This window comes from Rana temporaria, chromosome 1 (genome assembly GCF_905171775.1).
Source record: "Rana temporaria chromosome 1, aRanTem1.1, whole genome shotgun sequence".
Classification (NCBI taxonomy): Eukaryota; Metazoa; Chordata; class Amphibia; order Anura; family Ranidae; genus Rana; species Rana temporaria.
In genome coordinates, this window is record NC_053489.1 from 650671529 (window position 1) to 650698619 (window position 27091).

At 44.8% G+C, this 27091-nt stretch overlaps 1 protein-coding gene across 3 annotated transcripts in view; it reads right to left on the reverse strand.

Moving 5' to 3' along the window:
* Positions 1–27091, reverse strand: part of ATRN (attractin) — a 337196-nt gene that overhangs the window by 192090 nt on the left and 118015 nt on the right. For all 3 annotated transcript variants that reach the window (XM_040335496.1, XM_040335495.1, XM_040335497.1), the window contains exons 7-12: positions 23865–23955; positions 18474–18717; positions 14651–14834; positions 8634–8788; positions 2972–3056; positions 722–942 (exon numbers count right to left, since the gene is read on the reverse strand). In XM_040335496.1, the coding sequence (XP_040191430.1) occupies positions 722–942; positions 2972–3056; positions 8634–8788; positions 14651–14834; positions 18474–18717; positions 23865–23955 (980 nt within the window). The remainder of the gene's footprint in view (positions 1–721; positions 943–2971; positions 3057–8633; positions 8789–14650; positions 14835–18473; positions 18718–23864; positions 23956–27091) is intronic.

Sequence of the window (27091 nt, forward strand, 5' to 3'; positions counted from 1 at the left end):
ATACAGATGACTAAAATAAAAAAACATTTAGTCCAAAAACTGACACCAAATCAAAATTTGAAGTCAAAATTAAAACTAGTCTAAAAGGTCCTGGAAAATGGACTGTATTCAGTATAGGGCCGAAACAACGAATCGTTTATGAAATTAATCGATTACCATTTTCATAATCGATTAATCGGCCAGGAACATAATGCGTTTAAAAAAAAAACTAAAATTAGCCCTTTATAGTACAAAAAGAGCAAATAATCGCTACAGTAAATGTTATATTATTCCGAAAAATCTTTGTGCATTCGCTGAATGAAAGAATGTTTGAAATTTTCACTTGCTTTGAACATTAAGTTTTAAAATTAATGTAATTTCGAAAACCCCATACACTGTCTGAAAATTCCTTTGACCAAGATGTTTTCTATAATTTCTAAACTACCCCGTCACTGTGGTTGACAGCGAACGTTGATTTGACCCCACTGACGATTAGAAAATCGAACAGACATTCTAAAAATTATTATATTTTTAAAGGAAGACATTGTTGTATGGCCGCAATTTTTTTTTCTTTTTTTTAAGGTTATTAACCGATTAATCAAAACAATCAGCCAACTAATCGATAATGAAATGGATCATTGGTTGCAGCCCTAATTCAGTGTATAAAAGGAATTATGAATAGGCTTATTATTACTTTGGATAAAGATGAGTAATGAATTAGAGGATCATACAGAATACGTACATGCGATACGAGGACATGATGTCATGACATCTTTTTGTTGCTCTGGAGATACTTGTTCCCATGACAAGCACTGAGATGCACCGTTATCCCAGACACAGCGAATTCCCGGTCCGACCGACATACAAGAGGTATTACTTGTAAAAGCTTCACAACTCTTGGATGTGAACATCAGGACATCGTTGAGCAAGAGGCTGTTGAATCCCCCAAATACAAACATTGTGCTGAAAGAGAGAAAGAGGCCTTTAAATGAATTGCATATTGGAGTTGATGACTGTTAGATCTCAGTGTAACCCTAGATCAGGGGTCTCCAAACTTTCTAAGCAACGGGCCAGATCACTGACCTGCAGGTTTGAGAGGGCCGAACCGTGGCTATTGGAAGTAGAAAATGCCTCAGCGTCAGGGCCCCACCATTGGCTTTATTGGGAGAAGTAGTCCCCCATTATTCATATCATGAAATAAAATAGCTCCTCACTGATGGCGTCCCTTCATTGGCATCAGTTGGTGGCATAGTGCCCCAAAGGCCAGATAAAGGCAAACAAAAGGCCCACATCTGGCCGTCGGGTCGCAGTCAGTGCCCCATCATTAGTTTTATTGCGAGGAAAAGTCCCCTATTATTCATATCCGTGAAATAAAATAGTTCCCCACTGATGGTGTCCTTAGGGGGAATGATGTCCCTTCATTGGTATCAGTTGGTGGAATAGTGCGCCAAAAGTCGGAAAAGCCACATATGGCCTCCAGGCCACAGTTTGGCGACCATGGTCCTAGAGAGAAGCTATAGCCTGTTATGTGGCATAAACAGAGCAGACAATGTGAGCAGCCGAAGATAACTCCAGACAATTTTTTTAGGGTCAAAAGGAAAGGGCAAATAGGACTTTTACAGCAATACAAAAAAAAGGCTGAAAAATCTGTTGGCATTCCTCCATTTTATTGCTGTTTTGTCCCTGCTGGAGAGATTTTCCCCTCGCCTGTATCAGTGGTATTGGCAGAACCTTGTTCACACCAGCAATGAAGGGGTTTACTGGGCACCATAGGCGAAAGAGCAAAGCAATATACCCAATATCCTATGGCTGCTCACCAGAGGGGCTGCATTGGTGTGCGAGGAGTGGAATACAATTTTTTATTTATTTTTTAAACACTTTTTTGCACATCGCCCTCTGGTATGCTGTAACACTACAGCACGCACAATTACAAGGCATTAGTAAAGCAGTGCGCACTAAAATAGCACACAATAACATGCACGGTGTGGGGTGAACAAGCCCTCCATACTATAGAACACAAATAATTTGTCTGTAGCTCTACTTTCAAGTAAAATGGCTTTCAAAACAGAATTTAGTTTAAAACACTTGCTGATATGCGTCTGCTGTACCATGTACTTGTATGAGAAAGTATCCCGTTCTCTTTGTATTGCTTCCTTTGTGTGAAATCCCTTGTGTTCCTGCTAGTCCCTTGCTGTCCTATTAAAAACTGACCACACTAAGCAGGAGAGCACAGCATGGTCAGTTCTCTAGCTATGCTGGGAACTCAGTGTGCACTCCTCCAATGACCAGACTTGTCCTTTTTTTTGGAAACTGGAACACACTGGAACGGCAAGTACCGAAGCCATTGAAAACCAAACAACCGACTTTCCATGAGTTTCTGATGCAGAACAAAAAAACGCACTGGACTGCATGTGGTGTGAACTTTCCCTAAAGGTGGAAGAAGTTCTGAAATTAAAGCGGAAAGTCGGATTGCAAGTAGCGCAGTTAACTCGCTTTTTTTTTTTTAAATCCTGACTTGGTTTGCGAGTGTTGTCTCGCAACATGAGCAGGATTCAAGCCACTGCGGTGTGCAATACCACGCTTGGCCAGATGTGCGGGGGTGCCGGAGACGATCAGAGCCGTTCGGAAATACTCGTAAATACCCCATTCCCGAGTGTTTCCAAATGCAGCAGAACGGTCTCCCAGTATTTCCGAGTCTCTACAGCTCCCCCCCAACCTCTGGAAACATGCGGTATTGCATGTTATAGAAGTCAATGTGAAACAAATAATTTTTGTTTTCCACTGATTTCTATGGGGAAACTCGCTTTGATATGCGAGTGCTTTGGATTAAAAAATAATTCGCTTGGAACGGATAATGCTCGTAATCCAAGGCTCCACTATATTTATCTTTGTCTCATTTGTTTACAGCCCAGAAACCGGTCTTTTTAAAAGGGGTGTGTAGACTTTTTATATCTACTGTATTGAGTGAATGAAACAAGCGATTAATGATTACCCGTTTATTAGGACTGCAGAGTGTCCGAAACGATTGACATCATGATGAAGATGGGGTGGAGGCAGCAGACTCCAACTATTACAAGCTGGACAAGAAAGAGAAAGAAAGGTCAAATTATTTTCAAATTCACCAAAAGACAACTGAGCCAAATGCACAAGGAATCAGCACACAGAGTTACTATACAACTGCCCTCAGATTTACTAATAGCTACATAGAACGAGGGCCTACTAGATGACATATTAACCACTTAAAGCGGGGGTTCACCCTAAAAAAAATTCTAACATTGCATGGAGCCGACCTATGAGACCGACACTATGCTGTTTTTTTTTTGTTTTTTTTTGGCATACATACCATTTTAGGGCTATTTTCACCTCCGGCTTCCCCGCGGGAGTGGGCGTTCCTAATCACAGGCTGTGATTGACGTGCTTCCGACCAGCGCATACTGCGCGTCACGAGTTGCCAAAAGAAGCGTATGCGCTGGTCGGAAGCACGTCAATCACAGCCTGTGATTAGGAATGCCCACTTCCCGCGGGGAAGCCGGGGGTGAAAATAGCCCTAAAATGGTATGTACGCCAAAAAAAAAAACAACAGCATAGTGTCGGTCTCATAGGTCAGCTCCGTGCAATGTTATAATTTTTTTTTAGGGTGAACCCCCGCTTTAAGGACTGGCCCCTTTAGATATACGTCGTCAGAATGGCACCGACAGGCAAAGGCACGTACAGGTACACCGCCTTTAAGATGCCGCCATGTGGTCGAGCGCCATCGCCGGCACGCTCGCGACCCTGTCGCCTTCCCCGTGAGTCGGACCACGTTCCTACGGACTTGATCGTCGCAGGGATCCCCACGATCATCTCACGGAGGTATGGAGCGGGGAGATGCTTGTGTAAACGAATATTTCCTTGCTCTGCCTAGTGACAATGACCTAGTGACAATGACACTGATCTCCGCTCCGTGTACAACACGGTACACGGAGCGAAGATCAGTGTCATGTGACACACAGCCCACCCCCCTACAGTGAGAAACACTCAATAGGAAACACTTAACCCCCTACAGCGCCACCTAGTGGTTAACCCCTGCCCTGCCAGTCCATTTTCACAGTAATCAGTGCATTTTTATAGCACTGGTCGCTGTAAAAATGACAATGGTCCCAAAAATGTGCCAAAAGTGTCCGATGTGTCGGCCATAATGGTGCAGTCATAATAAAAATCGCCGCCATTACAAGTACAAAAATAAAATTATTAATAAAAATGCCATAAAATTATCCCCTATTTTGTAGACGCTATAACTTTTGCGCAGACCAATCAATATACGGTTATTGTGATTTACCAAAAATATGCAAAAGAATACGTATCGGCCTAAACTGAGGAAAAATTCGATTTTTTATAGATTTTTGGGCGATATTTATTTTAGCAAAAAGTAAAAAATATTGCATTTTTTTTTTTTTTTAATTGTCGCTGTAATGTGCTTCTATTGATTATTTTGAATAAACCTTCGGATTTTCTAAACATAGTGCAACCCCCTTGCTTTCTGGCATAATTATGAATTTTAACCGCTTGCGAACCAGCCGCCGCAGTTATACTGCGGCACGTGGGCTCGCTTTAAGCGGACTAGAAGGCGTGCGCACACTGCATCACTTGAGCGCCGATGCTAATGACTGGCGGTCGCGATGACCACCAGCCGCGAGCGATCTTCATGCACGAGAGGCAGAACAGACGTGTGTGTGTGTGTGTGTGTGTGTGTGTGTAAACACACACATCCCTGTTCTGTTCGGACATGCAGATCGTGAGTTCCTAATAGCTAGGAACCACAATCTGTAACTTCCTCTAGGTCAGCCCCATCCCCCTTCAGTTAGAACACACACTAGGGAACACAGTTAACCCCTTGATCACCCCCTAGTGTTAACCCCTTTCCTGACAGTGATATTTTTACAGTAATCAGTGCATTTTTATAGCACTGATCGCTGTATCAATGCCAATGGTCCCAAAAATGTGTCAAACGTGTCCTATGTGTCCGCCATAATGTCGCAGTCCCGATAAAAATCGCAGATCGCCACCATTACTAGTAAAAATAATAATAAAAATGTTATAAATCTATCCCCTATTTTGTAGACGCTATAACTTTTGCGCAAACCTATCAATAGTGGTGCAACGGATCGTCGCCGATCCGTGATCCAAAGGGTCATCCTTTTCGGATCGACACACGCAGAGCGCTCCGCAGCCTCGGCCATAGGAAAGGCCCCGGCCTAGCTCCGGAGCAGCGGCCATCTTGGTACACCCGGCGGCAGCTGTCTCGTCAGGAAGTGACGTTTCATCGCCGCCATCTTGCTTCACCCCTCACTCCTGCACAGTAATGATAGCGAGTAGGGGGCAAGCGGACATCTTGTTACACCCACCGGAGTTTTAGATTTCACAGTTATTTTCAACACAAAAACGGAGCTTATGTGCTTAATTACAGTATTTGGAAATCCAACGGACTGTTTACATGTTACATTTTAAAAGCAGCGGCAAACCTGCTGAACTTACATGCTTGCTAATGTGACAGAACACCTCTGATTTTCACATTTAGTTAAATGTGAAAATCAGAGGTGTTCTGTCACATTTGCAACCATGTAAGGTCAGCAGGTTTGCCGCTGCTTTTAAAATGTAACATCTAAACAGTCTGTCGGATTTCCAAATACTGTAATTATATTTAAGCTCCGTTTCCTGTTAAAAATAAAAGGCTTTACTCTCAATGATGGCGGGCCTGGAAACATCCTCTACCCCCACTGGCTACAATCCGGCCCCCAAAAAGTCTGAAGGACAGTAAACAGGCCCTTTGTTTGAAAAGTTTGGAGACCCCTGATCTAAAAGAACCAAGAGATACATTGTTTCTCTTTATCGCTGCTGATAAACATTTGCCAGGTGAGTTTTTTTTTTCCTTTTGACAGGTCTGCACTTGATTGCCATGAATCGTGGAAATGATGGATTAAGATTGAATAGCAGGAGATTGTAAATGGCTCTCTATGGAGCCGGTTCACATATCTCCGCTGTGGCTCCGGTGCCCATTTGCACTAGGTTCTGTGCGTCTTTTGGTCAGTTTCAGATCTGAATTCAGCCCAAAATTTGGGCAGAAATCAGATCTGAAGTGGTGAACGGGGATGCACCGGACCCCTGCTGTGAGCCCAGCATAAAGGTACTTCCATCTTCACCCGGTAGTCTTTCTGGGGTACACAGGTTTCGGCTATCTGACCAAGCTGGCAATGACGTTGCAGGTCTGAAGGAATGGCACAGGAATACCGTTCCATCAGAGCGCATGCGCCGGTGACGTCACTGGCGCCATCTTAAGTAAATATCTTCTAAACAGCACTCTTTTAGGGGATATTTACAGTACCTATAGGCAAGCCTTATTACAGGTAAAAATCATGCATGGGAGTTTACTCCCACATTAAAAGGGATATACACTTATGTAAAATATATATATAAAAAAAGGAGGGAGTGGTGCGCTTATTCAATATAGTGCGCCGCTAACATAAAACCCAAAAATAAAATAAAGTGCAAAAAAAGTCAAAGTAAAACCAAATGGTAGGAATCAGGTTTTTATTTTTGCACTTTTTTTTTTACTTTTACTTGGACTTTTTTTGCACTTTATTTTATTTTATTTTGGGGTTTATGTCAACAGCACACTATATTGAATAAGCGCACCACTCCCCCCTTCATTTTTCATTTGTTTATGCAGTGATTTTGAGTACACTACTGAGTGGTTTGCAGCTGTTCACATTCATTATAGTTTTGTGTTTTTTTTTAGTTTAATCTAATTTTCTATTTCACTATATTCATTGGAGTTTGACATTTTATTTTTACTTTAAAACTACACATAGTAATGCACAAGTTTCATCCCTATAACACATCACTTAACCACTTGCCCACCAGGGTAATTCTGGCACTTCTCTCCTTTTTGCTAGAAAATTAATCAGAACCCCCAAACATTATATATTTTTTTTTAGCAGACATCCTAGGGAATAAAATGGCAGTCACTGCAATACTTTTTGTCACACCGTATTTCCGCAGCGGTATTACAAGCGCACTTTTTTTGGATAAAAATCACTTTTTTGAATTAAAAAATAAGACAATACATTTTGCCCAATTTTTTTATATATTGTGAAAGATAATGTTACGCCGAGTAAAATGATACCCAACATGTCACGCTTAAAAATTGCGCCCGCTCGTGGCATGGCGTCAAACTTTTACCCTTAAAAATCTCGATAGGCGATTGCATTTTTTGAGTTGCAGAGTAGGTCTAGAGCTAGAATTATTGCTCTCACTCCAACGATCGCGGCGATACCTCACTTGTGTGGTTTGAATACCGTTTTCATATGCGGGCGCTACTCGCGTATGCGTTTGCTTCTGCGCGCGAGCTCGTCGGGATGGGGCGCTTTAAAAAAATTTTTTTTGGTTTTCTTATTTATTTTTATTTAGTTTTATAATTTTTTACACTGAAATAAAAAAAAAAAAAAAAATTGATCACTTTTATTCCTATTACAAGGAATGTAAACATCCCTTGTAATAGAAAAAAGCATGACAGGTCCTCTTAAATATGAGATCTGGGGTCAAAAAGACCTCAGATCTCATATTTAGACTTAAATGCAAAAAAATAAAATAAAAAATAAAAATGTCATTTTTTCAAATGACAAAAAAAAAAAGTGTTTCTTTAAGAGGCTGGGCGGGACTGACGTTTTGACGTCACTTCCGCCCAGCAGAGCTATGAGGACGGGTGAAGGAGATTTCTCCTTCAGTCCCGTCCCCGCTCAGCTGCCGGACACATCCGATCCCCTCCGCCGCTACCGACGGCTCCGGTAAGCGGCGGAGAGCGCGGGAGAGCGGCGGGAGGGGGGGGCCCCTCTCCCGCCACCGATAACGGCGATCTCGCGGCGAATCCGCCGCGGAGACCGCCGTTATCGTGTACACCACCGCCCCCTGAAAAGATGAATATCTCGGTTGTGGCAGCAGCTGCTGCCGTTATCGAGATATTCAACTTTAAAAACAGGACGTCTTTTTGACATATTGCTCCCATTCTGGTGTGCATGGCAATACATCCAGTCTCGAGCTGCTGTGTCCCGGTTTAGCAAAAAGAAAATCTTCTTGATTGATTACGTCTGTCTTTTGTACAAGTAACAAGCTGAGAGAGTTTAGGAGTTTCTCCTTTAGGAGAGTGTTCCTAATCTCAGCTCATTACCTGTATAGAAGACACATGGGAGCCAGAAATTTTACCGATAGGCGATCAAATACTGTATTTATTGGCATATAACACTCACTTTTTTACCCTGAAAATAGAGGGTAAACTGTGCCTGCGTGTTATACGCAGGGGGCTCTGGAATTTTTTTTCCCTGAAAATTCCCTCTCAAAGTTAGGGCACATGTTATACACCGATAAATACGGTACTTATTTCACTCATTAAAATGCAAATCAATTTAGAACTTTTTTTTTTGTTATTCTGTCTCTCATTGTTAAAATAAACCTACCATTAAAATTATAGACTGATCATTACTTTGTCAGTGGGCAAATGTACAAAATCAGCAGGGGATCAAATACCTTTTCCCCCCTCACTGTATGAGGACTATATCCATTAGACAATTATCAGGGAACCAATAAAAAAAATGCCTTTTTTTGCAGAATAGAAATCTTACCGATGTCATAGGCCATAAAGTCAGCAGAAAAACACTTCGCCCCCTGGCTCATCGACGTGTCGTTGTGGGTGTTCCCGCCAAACACCAGCATGGTGCCGCTAATGATCACTGCAGTGTGCAGGTAGCGGAAATGTTTGCTGTCCTTTAGGATTTCCCTAGACACAAGAGAGAATGACAATAAATGTTAAAACCTAAATGGCATAAGCATGACCCGCTGCAAAGTGAGCACCTAAATGACCCCGTTAACCACTTGCCGACGTACAGGTACGTCCCTTTAAATCTGCCGCGCTGCGTGCCTCCCGAGTGTGGCCGCCGTGAACTCGATGATTCCCGCGATTGCAGTCGGCAGGAGCAGAACAGGGAAATACCTTTGTAAACAAGGCATTCCCCTATTTCGTCTAGTGACACTGTCACTGATGACCGTTCCCCGTAATCGGGAATGGTCATCAGTGATGTGTCCCTTTGTAGCCATGCCCCCTAAAAGAATCACTTCCTAGGGAACACTTAACCCCTGCAGCGCCACCTAGTGGTTTACCCCTTCGCTGCCAGTGTAATTTTTACAGTAATCAGTGCATTTTTTTTAGCACTAATCCCTGTAAAAATGACAGTGGTCCCAAAATGGTGTAAAAAGTGTCCGATGTGTCCGCCATAATGTCTCAGTCACGATAAAAAAAAAAAAAAAAAACGCTGATCGCCGCCATAACTAGTAAAGAAAATATTAATAAAAATGCCATAAATCTATCCACTATTTTGTAGAGTAAAAGTATGTGGAACAATACATATCGGCCTAAACTGTGGGAAAAAAATTATATATTTTTGGGGGATATTTATTATAGCAAAAAGTAAAAAATATATTTTTTTTTTCAAAATTGACGATCTGTTTTTGTTTATAGCGCAAAACAAAAAAAAAAAAACTCCAGAGGTGATCAAATGCCACCAAAAGAAAGCTCTATTTGTGGGAAAAAAGGACGTCAATTTTGTTTGGCAGCCACGTCACAAAATTGTCAGTTAAAGTGACGCAGTGCCGAATTTCAAAATGTGGCCCGGTCTTTAACCACCAAAACGGTCCGGGGCTGAAGCGGTTAAAGCGCAAAATCAGCATTGCATACTAGCACATTATGAAAGACTTACCTTTAAAACAAAGCCCTCCAGTGGCTCGATTGTCAGCGCTGCAGAGGCTTCCTTCTTCGCCCGGTCTTCCTTCCAGGTTCGCGGTCTGCCACACAAAGTTCTGAAGGAACGGCATGCGTATGCCCTTCCTTCTGAGCACATGCGCTGGTGACGTCACCAGTGTTAATTTTGTCGACTAAAACATTTTAGTTGATTAAATCAATGCCATTTTAGTCAATTAAAATACGACTAAAACAATTGAGATGACTATAATGGCATTTTATTTAAAAGACCAAGACTAAAACTAAATGGAAATTTGACTTCAAAATGAACACTGGTCTGTAGTGCATGTTCATGCCTCAATACCATAAATAATAACATATTTGATTTTTAAGACTAAAACTAAATCGAAATTTGCTGCCCAAGTTAACACTGGACATCACCAGCTGCTGCTCACTAGAATATCTCCTAAACAGTGCACGTGTAGGAGACATTCATTTGAAAAACTACAGGCAAACTTTACTTTGACCGGTTCGCCTAGGAGAGCCACCAGAGGGCGTGCGCACGCCCTGCACAAAGTAAAAAAGCATAAGCTGTCAACTCCTATAGTCAGTTCCTATCCCCCCCCAGTTAGAACACAAAATGGGGAACACAGTTAACCCCTTGGTCACCCCCTAGTGTTAACCTCTTCCCTGCCAGTGACATTTACAGTAATCAGTGCAGTTTATAGCACTGATCGCTCTGTAAATGTCAATGTTCCCAAAATGTGTCAAAGGTGTCCGACCTGTATGTCATAATACTGCAAAAAATATATAAAAATTAAAACTACATATAAAATGCCATAAATCTTTCCCATAGTTCGTAGACATTATAACTTTTGCGCAAACCAATCAATCTACTCTTATTGCGATTTTTTTTACCAAAAATATGTAGAAGAATACATATCGACTCAAACTGAGGAAAATATTTGTTTTTAAATAAAAAAATGAAATTGGGGATATTTATTAGAGCAAAAAGTAAAAAATAGTGTGTTTTTCAAAATTTCACTCTTTTTTTGTTTAAAGCGGAGAAAAAAAAACGCAGAGGTGATCAAATACAAAACGAAAGCTCTATTTGTGGGGAAAAAAAGAACGTCAATTTTGTTTGTCACGTCGCACGACCGCGCAATTGTCAGTTAAAGAGACGCAGTGCCATATCGCAAAAAATGGCTTGGTCATTGAGCAGCCAAATCTTCCGGGGCTAAAGTGGTTGAGCTTACCTGTTGATTTAAAAAAAAAAAAAACGGAGCCTTTACTACCACCTTAAAGTTATCTGTAAATGTGAAAACTGGTCTCCGCAGGCCATTCATTTAATTCTTCCACCCACTGGAAGCAAAATGCCCAAAAATGTATCCTGAAAACAAATGCTCTATTACATTTAAATCAGGACTGGACTTATAGCAAGAATTAATAAAATTTAAATGGACCTTAAAAAATTCTCACACTAATCATTTGGAAACGCTTGAAGGACCAGTCCATCCAAACATGATACTTTAATAACAAGTGGAGCCTGATGTACAGAGATAAATTGCTGACTTGCTTGTCCTTGAAACCATCCTGAGCTATTGTGCCTCACTCCCTTCAGCCAGAGGTGCCAACCTCCAAGTCCCCCCACTTCCCCTCACTGTTTACATGCAAAAAGAATTGCAGTGCTTGCAAACACTTTATTCTGGTATGTTCTGCTTCACTAGATTGATTAAACCCCCCCCCCCCCCTATTTAGATTCTTCAAAATATATACAGTGAAACCTCAGATTGCGAGTAACACTATATACAAGAGTTTTGCTACACTAGCTAATTTTTTTTAAATCCTGATTCGGTCCGTGAGCGTTGTCTCGCATCACGTGCAGCAGTCAAGCCGCTGAGGTATGCAGTACCACATTTGGCCAGAGGTGCGAATGGCGCCAAAAACACTCCATTCCCGAGCGTCTCTGCACTTCTGGCCAAATGCGGTACTGCATACACCAGCAGAGACTTTAAAACCAATTATCTGTGTTTCCATCGATTCCTATGGGGAAACTAGCCTTGATATAAGAGTGCTTTGGATTACAAGCATGCTTCTGGGAACCCCCATTAAGGACAAACCAGGTGTGCAGCCCCAGAACTCAGTGCAGAGATCTCCCTGAGAAAAAAATAAAATGATTTATTGCTCCAGTCTAATGCCGGCCATACACGGTTCGAATTTCGAAAGAATTTTCTTTCGAAAATCCTATCAAAGAATTTTCGTATGAATTTCGCACAGTTAGTGAGCTGCAGCAACAGCAGATTTTCGTGAGGCAATCAAATTTGAGGAATCAGACATGTTGGAAATTTTGGGGAAAACAAACGATTTTCTAAACAATGATGGGAGAATCGTGCGAGAAATGTAATAAAAAAAAATGTGCATGTGCAAGAAAAGAAAGAAATTCACAGAGAGAAAAGAATATTCCCGGCCACAAAAATTATTTTCTGTAGCAACATGAAGGCTTGTCGGCTGAATTTCGAATATCAGTGGTGGCATCATCGGATCACAAAAAAAAAAAAACGTTCTGATTTTGAAAAGAAAATTAGTTCGAAATTCGAATGTGTATGGTCTGCGTTAGCCAAACCTGAAACATCAGCTTTGGGTCAACTGACCCTTGATTCTCCCCTGAGGCTGCGGTATGTGATAATGTGCACGCCTCCGTAATGTAAACTTAAAACATTTTACACTTTTTTTTTTTTTTAATCTGACAAGAAAAAAAAGGGGAGAATGTAAGCAGCAGGCAGAGAAATAAAATCAAAGACCAGACCCTCAGCTATGACTAAGCACTGACATTACAGTGCGAAACGCGTCAGCTATACACCTCACTGTCTGCTGTGACTTGTAGTGCTGTTTTCTTTTTACCATTAACGGCAACCTTTTTTAAGGATTTTGTGGCAGTGCGGCTGTCCAATCTTTTTTTCTCCAAGTTTAACCCTCCCCTCCGGTGCTTGCTCGAATTTTGGCTGATTCATGCCAAATCAGCCAAAATTTGGGCCATGAGTGGCCCTGCAAGAACCAAAAATGTAATTTCAAATGCAACATTTTTAATCAAATACTCAGCAGTCACAGGAGCCGCCATTAGTGTGGGTGGGTGAATCAAGCGACTTCCTCTTACTCTTGTGGGCTGAATGGTCAAAATATGAGCCACCTGTGCCAGCCTTAAAGTGGTTGTAACCCAAAGAAGTAGATTCACTGCCAGCCACTCTCTTGTATCTAGCAATAACACACTCCAAGTGTATTTGTTTTTGTTTTTAAACAAAGCCTCCAATTACCTTTTACGGATATCTTAAGGCCGATCACGTGACTCCATGGCCGCTCTCCTACTCGGAACCAGAGCTGCAGCGGAAGGGGCCGAGATCTCCCTCGGACGTCAGCCAGGGAGGTCATGTGACCATTGTGCTGTCCGCTCAGCCACTCCCGCTGTAGCCCTGGATCGGAGGAATAGAGCGGCTGGCTGGGAGTCACATGATCGGCCTGAAGATATGTAAAAAGGGTATTTACAGGCTTTGCTTTAAACAAAACGTACACTGTGTGTTATCGCTGCATACAAGAGAGGGGCTGGCAGTGACATTTTTTACCCACTTCAGCCCCAGAAGATTTTCCCCCTTCCTGACCAGAGCACTTTTTACCATTTTGGCACTGCGTCACTTTAACTGAAAATTTCGCGGTCATGCAACGCTTTACCCAAAACATTTCGTCCTTTTTCCCACAAATAGAGCTTTCATTTGGTGGTATTGGATCACCTCTGCGGTTTTTATTGTTTGCACTATAAACAAAAAAAGAGCGACAATTTTGAAAAAAAATATATATATATATTATTTACTTTTTGCTATAGTAAATAATTCCAAATAAAAAAATAAAAATAATAATTTTGTCATCAGTTTAGGCCGATATTTATTCTACATATCTTTGGTAAAAAATAAAAATAAATAAAAATAGCAATAAGTGTATATTGATTGGTTTGCGCAAAAGTTATAGCGCCTACTACAATCTATGGAAAAGATTTAAGGCACTTTTATTTTTTTTACTAGTAATGGTGGTGATCTGCAATTTTTAGCGGTACTGCGACATTCAGATCGGACACTTGACACATTTTTGGGACCATTGACATTTATACAGTGATCAGTGCTATAAATATGCACAGATTACTGTATAAATTTAACTAGCAGGGAAGGGGGTAACACTAGGAAGCGATCAAGGGCTTAAATGTGTGTTCCCTCACAGTGCTCTAACTGCATAGGGATAGGACTGACTAGGTGAGGAGACATGTTGTTTGTTTCTACTTGGTAGGAACAATATATCTCCTATGCCCTGACAGCACAGGGATTTGTGTGTTTAAGCACACAAATCCCCATGCTGGCTCTCGTACACGCGCGACCACCGGCCATGCGCATCAGGTCCCCCCGCTGTAGAGCGGGTGTGCGTGCCTCCAGCAGCGCATAAAGTGAATCTCGTACCAATACAGGGTTTCCCACAGAGGTGCCAGTCTGCCCCTGTAAAAAGATGGGAACCGGTTAAACCTTGATGCCAATAGCAGCGGGGGGACGCAGAGATGGCTCACACAGATACTGGAGCTGACAGGCAGGGAGCGAAAGGGGAGAGGGGGAGAGAGCAAAGCTGCAGATGATGGAAGCATGTAAACTGACAACAGTGTCAGGGGCTCAGCCGCCATGATAAACCGTGGTCAGTTTACAGGAGGGAGGGCAGAACCAGGCAGGATCAGCCAGGTATTTTACAGCTTACAGCATCCTCTCAAAATAACATGACCCTTTTTTCCTTCATATATAGCCAAACAGCCACAGGAAAAGGGTACTTTCCAGGAATTAAGATTTACAGGCCATATCTGTAATAAGGGTATACACCTACCACATACGGGTGTCCACATCGTACTTGTACAGGTCATCAGCCAGTCGGTATTTATTGGCAGTAAAGGCTTTATAGCCCCCATGGATGTAGATGGATCTGGTGTTTTCATCATAAACACTGCTGTGGCCGTATCCCCCTTGGACGAGAGCACCCTGAGTGTCCACTATGTCCCAGGTGTTCGTGGCTGAAGAAGACAGAGACAGGGTTACCACATTGCAACCAGACAGCTTAAAGGGAAAAAAATATATTTATATATCTGTTTTGCCTGACTCCTCCTATTTTTTTAAATTAAAGGATTGTCAGGCAGGAGTGTGCCGACAGGGCCGGCTACTGAGCGACTTTCAGATGGTTCATAAAGAACCAGACAAACTTTGCTTCATGTATGGCCAGCTTTAGTTTTTGTGCACTGTGTGTTAATACAAACATGTATGGTTGCTGCCATATCTGCTAATTATGATAGACAGGCAGACTCTGCTGCTTGTTTTTTCTAGTGCTGTATATTGTCTGGGTATAAAGGTCCTTCTCTTCAACAATATGGCAGAGGGCAGGCTTTTCTACTCAGACTATGGCTGCTTTCTAAAGGAAACTAATTTGAGACTTTGCAACCCTTTTGTTTTGATGAAACTGGAACCTATTTAAAGCTTAAAGCGGAGTGCCAGCCACTGTAGCTGCTGACTTTTGATGAGGACACCAGAGGCGTTGCTAGGGGGGTGCGGGGGGTGCGGTCCGCACCCGGGTGACACCCGCTAGAGGGGTGACACCATCTCGACATTGACGATTTGTTTAAATTTTTTTATTTTATTTTTAGATTTTTTTTTTTTTTTTTAAATGCCCAGCGCCGCCGCGTGTGTGTCTTCCTCCGCTCCCCTGCGAGCGGCGAGGTGAGCCTCAGCAGAGCTCAGCCTGTGTGCCTGTCACACTGCACTGTGTGATGATGTGACGTCAGTCACATCACACACAGTACTTTTGATTTCTCCGCGCGGGAGACCTGCTGCACCCGTGACCTGCTGCCCACATCCACATCAGTCCCCGCTCTGTCTCCAGACGTCGGGCGCGCCGCGCGGCATTGAAACAGGTGCGGGGGTGTCCACCGAGTCCACCGCCGGCCGCGGCATAATAGTAACAACAGTTGCGGGGGTGCCCACCGCTGGCCGCGGCAGGCATAATAGGAACAGGTGCGGGGGGGGTATCCACTGTGCCACAAGTGAGAAGAATGTCTCACCCCCCACCCCCTCCATCTCTGTTTCACCCCCTCCATCTCTGTCTCACCCCCACCATCACTGTCTGACCCCCTCCATCTCTGTCTCACCCCTACCTCCTCCATCTCTGTCTCACCCCTACCTCCTCCATCTCTGTCTCACCCCTACCTCCTCCATCTCTGTCTCACCCCTACCCCCTCCATCTCTGTCTCACCCCCTCCATCTCTGTCCCACCCCCTCCATCTCTGTCCCACCCCCTCCATCTCTGTCCCACCCCCTCCATCTCTGTCCCACCCCCTCCATCTCTGTCCCACCCCCTCCATCTCTGTCTCACCCCCTCCATCTCTGTCTCACCCCCTCCATCTCTGTCTCACCCCCTCCATCTCTGTCTCACCCCCTCCATCTCTGTCTCACCCCCTCCATCTCTGTCTCACCCCCTCCATCTCTGTCTCACCCCCTCCATCTCTGTCTGACCCCTACCTCCTACATCTCTGTCTCACCCCTACCTCCTACATCTCTGTCTCACCCCTACCTCCTTCATCTCTGTCTCACCCCTACCTCCTCCATCTCTGTCTCACCCCTACCTCCTCCATCTCTGTCTCACCCCTACCTCCTCCATCTCTGTCTCACCCCTACCTCCTCCATCTCTGTCTCACCCCCTCCATCTCTGTCTCACCCCCTCCATCTCTGTCTCACCCCCTCCATCTCTGTCTCACCCCCTCCATCTCTGTCTCACCCCCTCCATCTCTGTCTCACCCCCTCCATCTCTGTCTCACCCCCTCCATCTCTGTCTCACCCCCTCCATCTCTGTCTCACCCCCTCCATCTCTGTCTCACCCCCTCCATCTCTGTCTCACCCCTACCTCCTCCATCTCTGTCTCACCCCCACCCCCTCCATCTCTGTCTCACCCCCACCCCCTCCATCTCTGTCTCACCCCACCCCCTCCATCTCTGTCTCACCCCCACCTCCTCCATCTCTGTCTCACCCCCACCATCTCTGTCTCACCCCCACCCCCTCCATCTCTGTCTCACCCCCACCCCCTCCATCTCTGTCTCACCCCCACCTCCTCCATCTCTGTCTCACCCCCACCTCCTCCATCTCTGTCTCACCCCCACCTCCTCCATCTCTGTCTCACCCCCACCCAATCCATCTCTCACCACACCCCCTCCATCTCTGTCTCACCCCCACCTCCTCCAGCTCTGTCTCACCACCCCTCCATCTCTGTCCCGCCCCCACCCTTTCTCTCTCTCATCCCCCTCTCTATCACCCCCACCCTCCTCTCTCTCTCCCCCCTTCTGTCTCCAACCTTCCACCCCCTCTTTCCCTTTTAGGGCAAATTCCCACTAAATCAGCATGACATCAAAGAGCAGCCGGAGCAATTTGACACTCCAGCCACTCTGCATTGCAGGCTGCTAGGGGGCAATATGATTAACAGTTTGGTGCATCATACTTTGTAGTGTATATAATGTAAATTTTGTTCTCCAAAATGTCAGGCAGCACGCTGTCTTTTCAGGTTCTCAAAGAAATGCATTCTGTTAGTATATTTTTCATGTTTTCTCAGTGTATAAAAAAAGTTGTAGGGGGCAGGCAACGCTGTTTAGGGGAGGGAGACGCTTCAGAGTCCAGTGCCTATAGGCTCCTGAGATGTGAATTCTGGTCCTGGAGAAAGAGGTGGGGGGAGGGGACAAAGAAAAATGGAGAGAAAGAAGAAGGGATAGAACGAACAAGAAAGATGGATAGGGAGAGAGAGAAAAGGGGAAGAAAGGAACAGAGAGCAAACAGTGGGGTAAAAAATATTTGGAAAAGGTTATTGGGGGGGGGGGGGGGGGTGACACCATATTTTACCGCACCAGGTGACACCAACCCTAGTGACGCCACTGGAGGACACTTGCCTGTCCAGTGACCGCAACCCCCCCCCCCCCCCCAGGCCGATTAGTCTTTCGCCTTGGGTGCAGACGCTGCAATTACAAGGAAAAGGGTACTTTGTTGCAGCCGGGCTAGGACAAAAGTACACTTTGTACTTCTAAAAAAGCTGGGGGAAAGATATATATATCTCCAAAAACGAGGTGTGGTCTTTAGTTTAAGACCACCTTGTAAAAGTGGGTGAAACTCCGCTTTAAAGCGGTTCTCCACCCTAAAGTGGAGTCCCACTGATCGGAACCCTCCCCCCCACATTTGACACCTTTCAGGGGGGAGGGGGGTGCAGATACCTGTCTAAAGACAGGTATTTGCGCCCGGCATTCACGGGCAAAAGACGGGCATTCCGTCACATCCCGTCACACATGAAACACTCGGCTCCCAGCACACAGCGGGAGCCAATCGGCGGGCGCGGCGCGACTCGCGCATGCGCCGTAGGGAACCGGGCAGTGAAGCCGCAGCGCTTCACTTCCTGGTTCCCTCAGCGTGGATGGCGGGGGGAGCAGCAGAGAGACGAGCGATCGCTCGTCCTCTGCTGCGATCGGCGCTGGACTCCAGGACAGGTAAGTGTCCTTATATTAAAAGTCAGCAGCTGCAGTATTTGTAGCTGCTGGCTTTTAATATTTTTTTCCCATGGCACATCCGCTTTAAGCTGAAAGGGGGGTGTTGGGGTTTACGGTCATGAACAAAAGTCTGTCACCACCTACCAAAACTGTATTGCTGAACGCTGCTGATGTAGCCATACATAGGACAGTGACCGAAGAACACCAGCATGACAAGACCACCATCAGTAAGATTTACTATGTGAGAGGAATGGCCGACCACAGCGTACTGTTCCTTGATGTTCGGAAGAATCTGAACCCACGACTCATTATACACATGAAACACCCACAGCTGATTGGTGACGTTCCCCGTGGCATCTATTTTACCACCATACATGTACAACTTGTCCTACAAAGAAAAGAAAAAAGGTTTGGTTGGTGAGATAATCTATGACCTGTGAAAATATTTAGTGCTATACGACTTTGAAAGCAACCAAAGTGGTTAAATAACGGCTCTTACACACACACTGTGCTACACAACCATCCATCCTTTAAATATCATGCAGATTCCATTTGTATAGCATATTACATCGTGTTCATACCCACTCACGCACTGGTTGATCCTGCTGTTCACTGTCCCTCCCCCATATTCTGTGTTCCCACTGCAGCCCGAGATTGTGTAGACAAGCTGCTGACATCTACTGAGCATGCTCGTGTACATCCCAATACTCCTAAACACTAAGCGGGGAAGATAGAAGATGGTTTATGATTGAAGGTTTCACTGCTGTCAGTCCCAGCACAACATACACACCACTAGGGATGATCTCCGGCGTGTTCTCACACTCCACGTGCAGAGCCCGCCAGGAAGTCGGCATGGCACTGCGCTAATCACAGGCAGGGAGACATTGTCCCGGTGCTCGGCTGCAGAGATCGGGAAATGTCTCACTGCCTGTGATTAGCGCTGTGCAGACTTCCTGGTGGGCTCTGCACATGGAGTGTGAGAACACACCGGAGCTCATCCCTACAACACCACTGACACAGGCTGGAGGGGCGTGACACAGCCTGTGATTGGCAGAACCTCTTCTAGATCGCTTTACAGTGTGAAGTAAAAGCTATTGTCGGTCAACCCAAACTCTGCCTATATCATATAGCTGCAAAAAAGTAGAATAAAACTTTGTTGCTATTTATTTTAATTATCTATTCTGAAAGGCTTCATGTCATGTGACTGTAATAGCAGCAATCAGTGCTATGCAGACACAGATTCATACATCCGAGTACAAGAACCTCCTCCCTCAGAACTTTCCCCAAGGACAGGAAAGACCTGGGAAATGTCACGTGGCCTCTGAACAGCAATGATTAAATAAAGTACTGAAGATTTATTTTATATTAAAGTGCTACTAAACCCACAGTAAATCAGTCTGTATATGCAGTAAAGCATGCTTGATATACTTACTCAGTGTGGGACCTAGGGGGTAAATTCTCTGCATTGTGTAAAAAAGCTGTTTGATTCTGTCTTCTACAACCTGCCCCTTCTTCCACATTCCACAATCCATCTCCTGATAGAACAGAGCCTTGGCTCAGTTTGGTGCGTATTGCTAGATAGTTTATTTTTCTTGAGATGTGCATGTGATCAGCACAAGGCCAATCAGCAATGTCCAGACAGAGGGTCAGGGGTCAGAGTAGAATGAAAACTCCTACTACAAGCTTTAACCAGACATTTATAGAAGTCATAATACTGCTATATATTGCTGATACGAAAAGATAATTAGCAGTTTATATTTACTAAAATAATTGTATTCCATGTTATGTATACTATGGAAGACCAGATATAGTGAATGCAGGGTCCTGGGGAGACCAGATATAGTGAATGCAGGCTCTTGGGGAGACCAGATATAGTGAATGCAGGCTCCTGGGGAGACCAGATATAGTGAATGCAGGCTCCTGGGGAGACCAGATATAGTGAATGCAGGCTCTTGGGGAGACCAGATATAGTGAATGCAGGCTCTTGGGGAAACCAGATATAGTGAATGCAGAGTCCTGGGGAGACCAGTGTAACGGCTACCCACTGGTGTGAGGGTCTCAGCCGTTTGAGACGTCCTTTTCCCTGGCAAGCTGCGATATGCAGGTACCGCCGGTATATCCCATCGAACGCCCTTCCAAGAAACGAGACGTGCTACGTTTGAAGGGTCAAGTAGACTGCCTTTATTTTCCACATTTTTCCTCCTTATATCTGGTTACAACTGTACAGAAACAAATGACACTCCCCCCCTCATCACACACTAAGGCTAATTACTAAACCTTCTTTAATTAATAACAACAAAACCTTCACCCACTCCGTCTCCTAGGCAGACGTTTCGTCTCCGCATACAGAGACAGTGTTATCACACATAAACAGTTTTTAGCATGCATAATTATAGTTCTGAGAGCAGACCTGGGATTAGCACCTGTCCATTACAACACCTTTATACAAGGACAATGGACTGTCTCCCAGGCCCTGACGCAATTAGCATGTCACTAGACTGAGTCATAGAATATTGACTGGTTGGGGTCACAATTAACCAACATCTTGTAGTCTCTCAAGATCCTGCAATTATTATCAATGTCCAGGCAGAATAGTCCATAATCCGTTACACTGCCCCCCTTTTGTGGAACACTTCGGCAGACCCGGATTGATCCTTTTCGGATCAACTTGGGGATGTCCGGTCTGCTGTTAGGGTAAAAGTTCCGTTTGCCTGGACAGTCCGTCGGCCTTCCCATTGGCTTACCAGGTCGGTAGCTGATGGTGACGGTGAATAATAGAATTCAGTTCTGGAACAGTCACTTGCTTTGCTCTCTCAATGGCTCCCAAAACCTGTTGCTGATGCTCTTGGGACAAATACGGCACCACCTGGATGCAAATCCCATTTAATCTTTTGACAATTTCCGCCTGTTTGTGCATTTCAATGTTCAAGCCACGGGACATCTCATAATACGTGACATAGTGTCGTTGCATCTCTGATTTCTCACTGGCCAACTTGTCACATTCCCATTTTAGACTGTGATATTGTGCCGGATCTACACTACATGTCGGGGAAGGTAGTCTTACCCGGTTCTCAGCAGCAAGTGGGTTGATTCCAGCAACGCGGGTGGTCACGGCACAAGCAGCAGCAGGTGTAGGTAAATAAGCCGAAGTCAGAGGGCCAATGTCGTTGCCCAGCACCACCTCGGCAGGTAGGTTGTCCATGATACCAACTGTGGTCTTTCCTGACCCGGCTCCCCAGTCTAAGTGCACCCGGGTGGTGGGTACGCGAAATACAGCACCCCCTGCGACCCGGACGGCAACTGTGCGAGTGGACATGTTCTCTGGCTTTACCAGATGTTTTTGAATCAACGTGATTGTAGTCCCAGTGTCTCTTAGGCCTTGTGCTACTTGTCCATTCACCCGTACCTCCTGACGGTGATGCTGACGGTTATCCGGAGAGGCCGCTTGTATTGGGTCTGCCTCATACCAAATTCCCAGACATTCCTCAGGGCCCCCCTCGGTCTCCAGGCAGTGGGCCGCAGAGGGACGTGATGGAGTGACCTCTGTGTTGGGTGTTGTGCGTCTCCAATTGTTATTTGTAGCTCTCAAAGGGCAATAACGAGCAATATGTCCAGTGTCGCTGCAGTGATGGCACGTCACCCTAGGCGAATCCCGGGGGTAGTTGCTAGGCCCCTGAGGACGTGATGGGACTGGAGCCCGAAAGGCTTCATTGGCTTTGCCCGACAATTTCCCCGACAAAATAGTGACCCATTGGTCTGGTGGTACCTGGTGTAGTGAGCACTGCCTCTCAAAGTCCGCCAAATATCCATCGATTTCCTCCTCACTTTCTACAAAAGCTTTAAATGCAGTGAACGGTATTTTCTTTCCTGTAGCAGCAGGTGGGGGGGTAGGAACTGCAGGTGTAATGGGCTGTCTCGCTCTTACCAGTTCCAGTTCTTGTCCCCTCTTCGTTTGTATCTCCTCCCTTGCTTCCCGGAACAGCTGGTTGATTAGTTCCACGGACGTTTCTGGATACAAGGATAATCTCCGCTGTACAATCCCAGTAATTACATCTTCTTTGCTGACAGGTGCAAGGGGCTCCGTTCCTTCCATAGATCCATCCATTTCGTCCAGCTCCAGCAGGTCAGCTATCAGCTCCCTCCGTGGTCTGTTGCTGGCGCTCCTACCACGACTCTCCAATAGATCTTTTAGTGTGGATCTTTTCAGCCTGGCGTACTGCGACTCCATTCAGCACTTACTCTTTGGATAAAAGGACCATCCTACCGCTGCCAACCAATGTAACGGCTACCCACTGGTGTGAGGGTCTCAGCCGTTTGAGACGTCCTTTTCCCTGGCAAGCTGCGATATGCAGGTACCGCCGGTATATCCCATCGAACGCCCTTCCAAGAAACGAGACGTGCTACGTTTGAAGGGTCAAGTAGACTGCCTTTATTTTCCACATTTTTCCTCCTTATATCTGGTTACAACTGTACAGAAACAAATGACACTCCCCCCCTCATCACACACTAAGGCTAATTACTAAACCTTCTTTAATTAATAACAACAAAACCTTCACCCACTCCGTCTCCTAGGCAGACGTTTCGTCTCCGCATACAGAGAAAGTGTTATCACACATAAACAGTTTTTAGCATGCATAATTATAGTTCTGAGAGCAGACCTGGGATTAACACCTGTCCATTACAACACCTTTATACAAGGACAATGGACTGCCTCCCAGGCCCTGACGCAATTAGCATGTCACTAGACTGAGTCATAGAATATTGACTGGTTGGGGTCACAATTAACCAACATCTTGTAGTCTCTCAAGATCCTGCAATTATTATCAATGTCCAGGCAGAATAGTCCATAATCCGTTACAACCAGATATAGTGAATGCAGGCTCCTGAGGAGACCCGATATAGTATATGCATGCTGCTGGGGTGACCAGATATAGTGAATGCAGGGTCCTGGGGAGACCAGATATAGTGAATGCAGGCTCTTGGGGAGACCAGATATAGTGAATGCAGGCTCTTGGGGAAACCAGATATAGTGAATGCAGGCTCCTGGGGAAACCAGATATAGTGAATGCAGGCTCCTGGGGAAACCAGATATAGTGAATGCAGGCTCCTGGGGAGACCAGATATAGTGAATGCAGGGTTCTAGGGAGACCAGATATAGTGAATGCAGGGTCCTGGGGAGACCAGATATAGTGAATGCAGGGTCCTGGGGAGACCAGATATAGTGAATGCAGGGTCCTGGGGAAACCAGATATAGTGAATGCAGGGTCCTGGGGAGACCAGATATAGTGAATGCAGGGTCCTGGGGAGACCAGATATAGTGAATGCAGGGTCCAGGGGAGACCAGATATAGTGAATGCAGGGTCCAGGGGAGACCAGATATAGTGAATGGAGGGTGCTGGGTTTAGTAACACTTTAAGTTAAATACAGTGCTAGGATCTTTTATACATAAATATAAAGGGATAAAGGCAATTAAACCTTGTATGTTTAGTATCACTTTAATATCTTTAGAAACTGCAGAGAAGCCTGAGACTGTACCTTATTTACTGCAAGGGAATGTCCATATCTCACAGTAATGGAGTTGACGGAGTTGTTCAGAGGAAGCCAGTCATGAGAGACTAGATCATACCTGTACAAAACACAAACCTGTTACTGCCGAACCACAGAGTCACACAGCAGACTGCCTACAGCATATCAGACATTGTATCTGCACATAACCATCATCAGAAGTCTAGGTATAAACATTCCTTGGATTTTTCCAGTATTACAGTAAAGCTGAACACCAGGTTTACGTTTACTTTAGTTTGTTTGGGTCAAGCAGGCACATATGAACCATCTCCTTTACTATTTGATGCAGCAGCTGTCAGCACTCTAACTATATGTAGCATGAGCTAGATACATTATACATGGCTGTGTTCCATCAGTGGTAAGGGGGAATTCCTGTCTGCTGCTGCTGGAACAAAATCGAGTCAGCTGGGTGCTTCTTAGCCATTCACAGGAAGCCATTCTCTTTTATGACTGAAAGCATGGCTTCCTCTGATTGGCCAAGATAAGGAAGTGCGAGGATGACATCACAATCTCCTCCTTAGCCCTGTATTCATTCATAAAAAGGAATCCTGTCTGCCCAAGTCAGACTGAGTGCCTCTCAGCCATTCACAGGAAGCTTTGTATTTTTAATTTTTAAGTGATTATAAAGCCTAAAGGTCTTTTTAACTTAATGCATACTTTGCAATAAAGTAGAACTACAGCCAAACTTTTTTATTTTTTTTCATTTTAGATAGAGAAAGGGAGGATTATAACCAGTCAGATTTTTTTATTTTTTCCCACCAGCTTTTTACCATTGCAGAGATTGCCCTTCACTTCCTGTCCCATAGCCATATGGGAAGTGAGAGGAAATCCCTGCAAATTAAGGGAAATCCTTGGGCCCCCCAGATCACCAGAACCAGTTTCCCCCATTGGAAGATTTCCCATCAATTACTTTTCTGGGGACAACTTTGTATGCGTCAAGGGCATGCAGCACTTTTCACAATGGGCTTTTTTTTTTTGTTGTTGTTTTTGCTTGTAAATACCTTATTTTATTATTTCTCTATTACTTTCTCCTTTCCCAAGCCTATGCGATTATTTCACTAGGCAATTCGCAAGGGTTTCTGGGATAGCAGCGTCATGTATCCCTGGAGTCCAGAATCTTTCTTTATTTGTAAATAGCAAATTACGGGTTAGCCCAGCGGAGTGCATGCTGGGAGCTGTAGGCAATGGGGAGGGAAAAAAATCCTGCAGGAAGCTGGGCGGCGAACCTAATGAGAGAGCCGCGCTCTCTTCTCTGCGGATAGGAAAATGGGGGCGTGCGGGGGAAACATTCTAAAAGCCCGCCTCCCCCCGTATACATTGCTGCTGCTGTTCAGCAAAGCACTGTTGTCACCACTTCACAGCAACACTACGGTACACAGTACCCCCCAGCGGCAGCTGGAGAGACTTGTAAACTTCCTCTACTCTCCTGTACTCTGATTGATAGGCTGCTATAACAATGGGGTGAGAACTTGCACCGACGTTGTTATAGCAACCTGTCAGGAAGGAGGGCCTCGCTAATGCCCGGTACACACGATCCGAATATCGGACGAACGACCGTACGTTTTTTTTTTTCGTATGCTAATCTCACGTCAAATCTGATGAGTTTACTAAAGTCACGAAAATTCTAGCACGACAGAATAAAAAATCGGAAGTGATTGTAATGCATTTGCATTGCATTTTTGAACGACAGCTGTACAGATTAAACTAAAATCGTACGATCCGTGCATGTCCGATAGAATAATATTGGATGAACTGTCCTGGTCGGCTTTCGAAAGCACGGTACCAACGATCCGATTATCGTACGATCGTTTCGAAATTGGCATTTTTCGTACGATTTTCGGATGGTGTGTACGGGGCTTAAGGCAATAATGCGTGGGATCTAGGGGTGCATGCTGGGTAGTTGGCTGCACAGAAATCCAGGAAATTAAACCAGGAGGGCTTCAGATGCCCACAGCCAAAATGGAACCTGCCTGCTTCCAAGAACAATGAGTAATTATTTTTAAAGAAAGTAAAAGTGCAAAAAATATGACGTTAGAAACGTTTATCTACATGTCACGCCAACTCTAGACCCATTCTTGAAAAAAAATATATATAATTTTGGGGGACTGAAATTTCAATTTAAAATGTGGGAATTTTTTTTGTTTCACTGATAACGGTAAACAGGATAAATAGAGAGGGTTTTGCTTTTAGTTATACTTTTGCAGGGCATACTAGCACATTATGGGGTAGATTCACATAGATCCGCATATCTTTGCGGCGGCGTAACGTATCCGATTTACGTTACGCCGCCGCAACTTAGACGGGCAAGTGCTGTATGAAGTTGCGGCGGCGTAGCGGAAATCGGCCGGCGTAAGCCCGCCTAATTCAAATTTGGAACAGGGGGGCGTGTTTTATTTAAATGTTCTGTCACCCGACGTGATTGACGTTTTTCACGAACGGCGCATGCCCCGTCCGTGGAAATCTCCCATTGTGCATTGCTCCTAATACGCCGCAAGGACGTATTGGTTTTGACGTGAACGTAAATTAGGTCCAGCCCCATTCACGGACCAGTTACGCAAACGACGTAAAATTTTCAAATTTCGACGCGGGAACGACGGCCATACTTAACATTGGTATGCCGCACTTACGCCACCATAAAGCAGGGGTAACTATACGCCGGGAAAAGCCTAACGTAAACGGCGTAACTGTACTGCGCCGGGCGTACGTTCGTGAATTTGCATATCTAGCTGATTTACATATTTCGTACACGCCCCTAGCGGCCAGCGTAAATATGCAGTTACGATCCGACGGCGTAAGACACTTACGCCTGTCGGATCTAAGGGAAATCTATGCGTAACTGATTCTAAGAATCAGGCGCATAGATACGACGGCGCAACTCAGAGATACAACCGCGTATCTGGAGATACGCCGTCGTATCTCCTCTGAGAATCTGGCCCTATGCCTTTACTTTTGTAGGTCAGAAAAAAAAAAAACAGGACTTTACTTCCTCCAACTTAAAAAAACCTTCTGCCTTTACAACCACTTTTAAGGCAAAAGCCATTCGTATGCTTGCACGAAATCCACTTGGAAATATACTGGGCTTCACAGCACAACTAAGCAAACTATGGCTCCTGATGTTGTGGATCTACAACTCTCTGGATTTTATAGCTGGAAGGATGAGGTCTTCTGAACAAGCTGCAAGGGAGTGTGAAAGAATA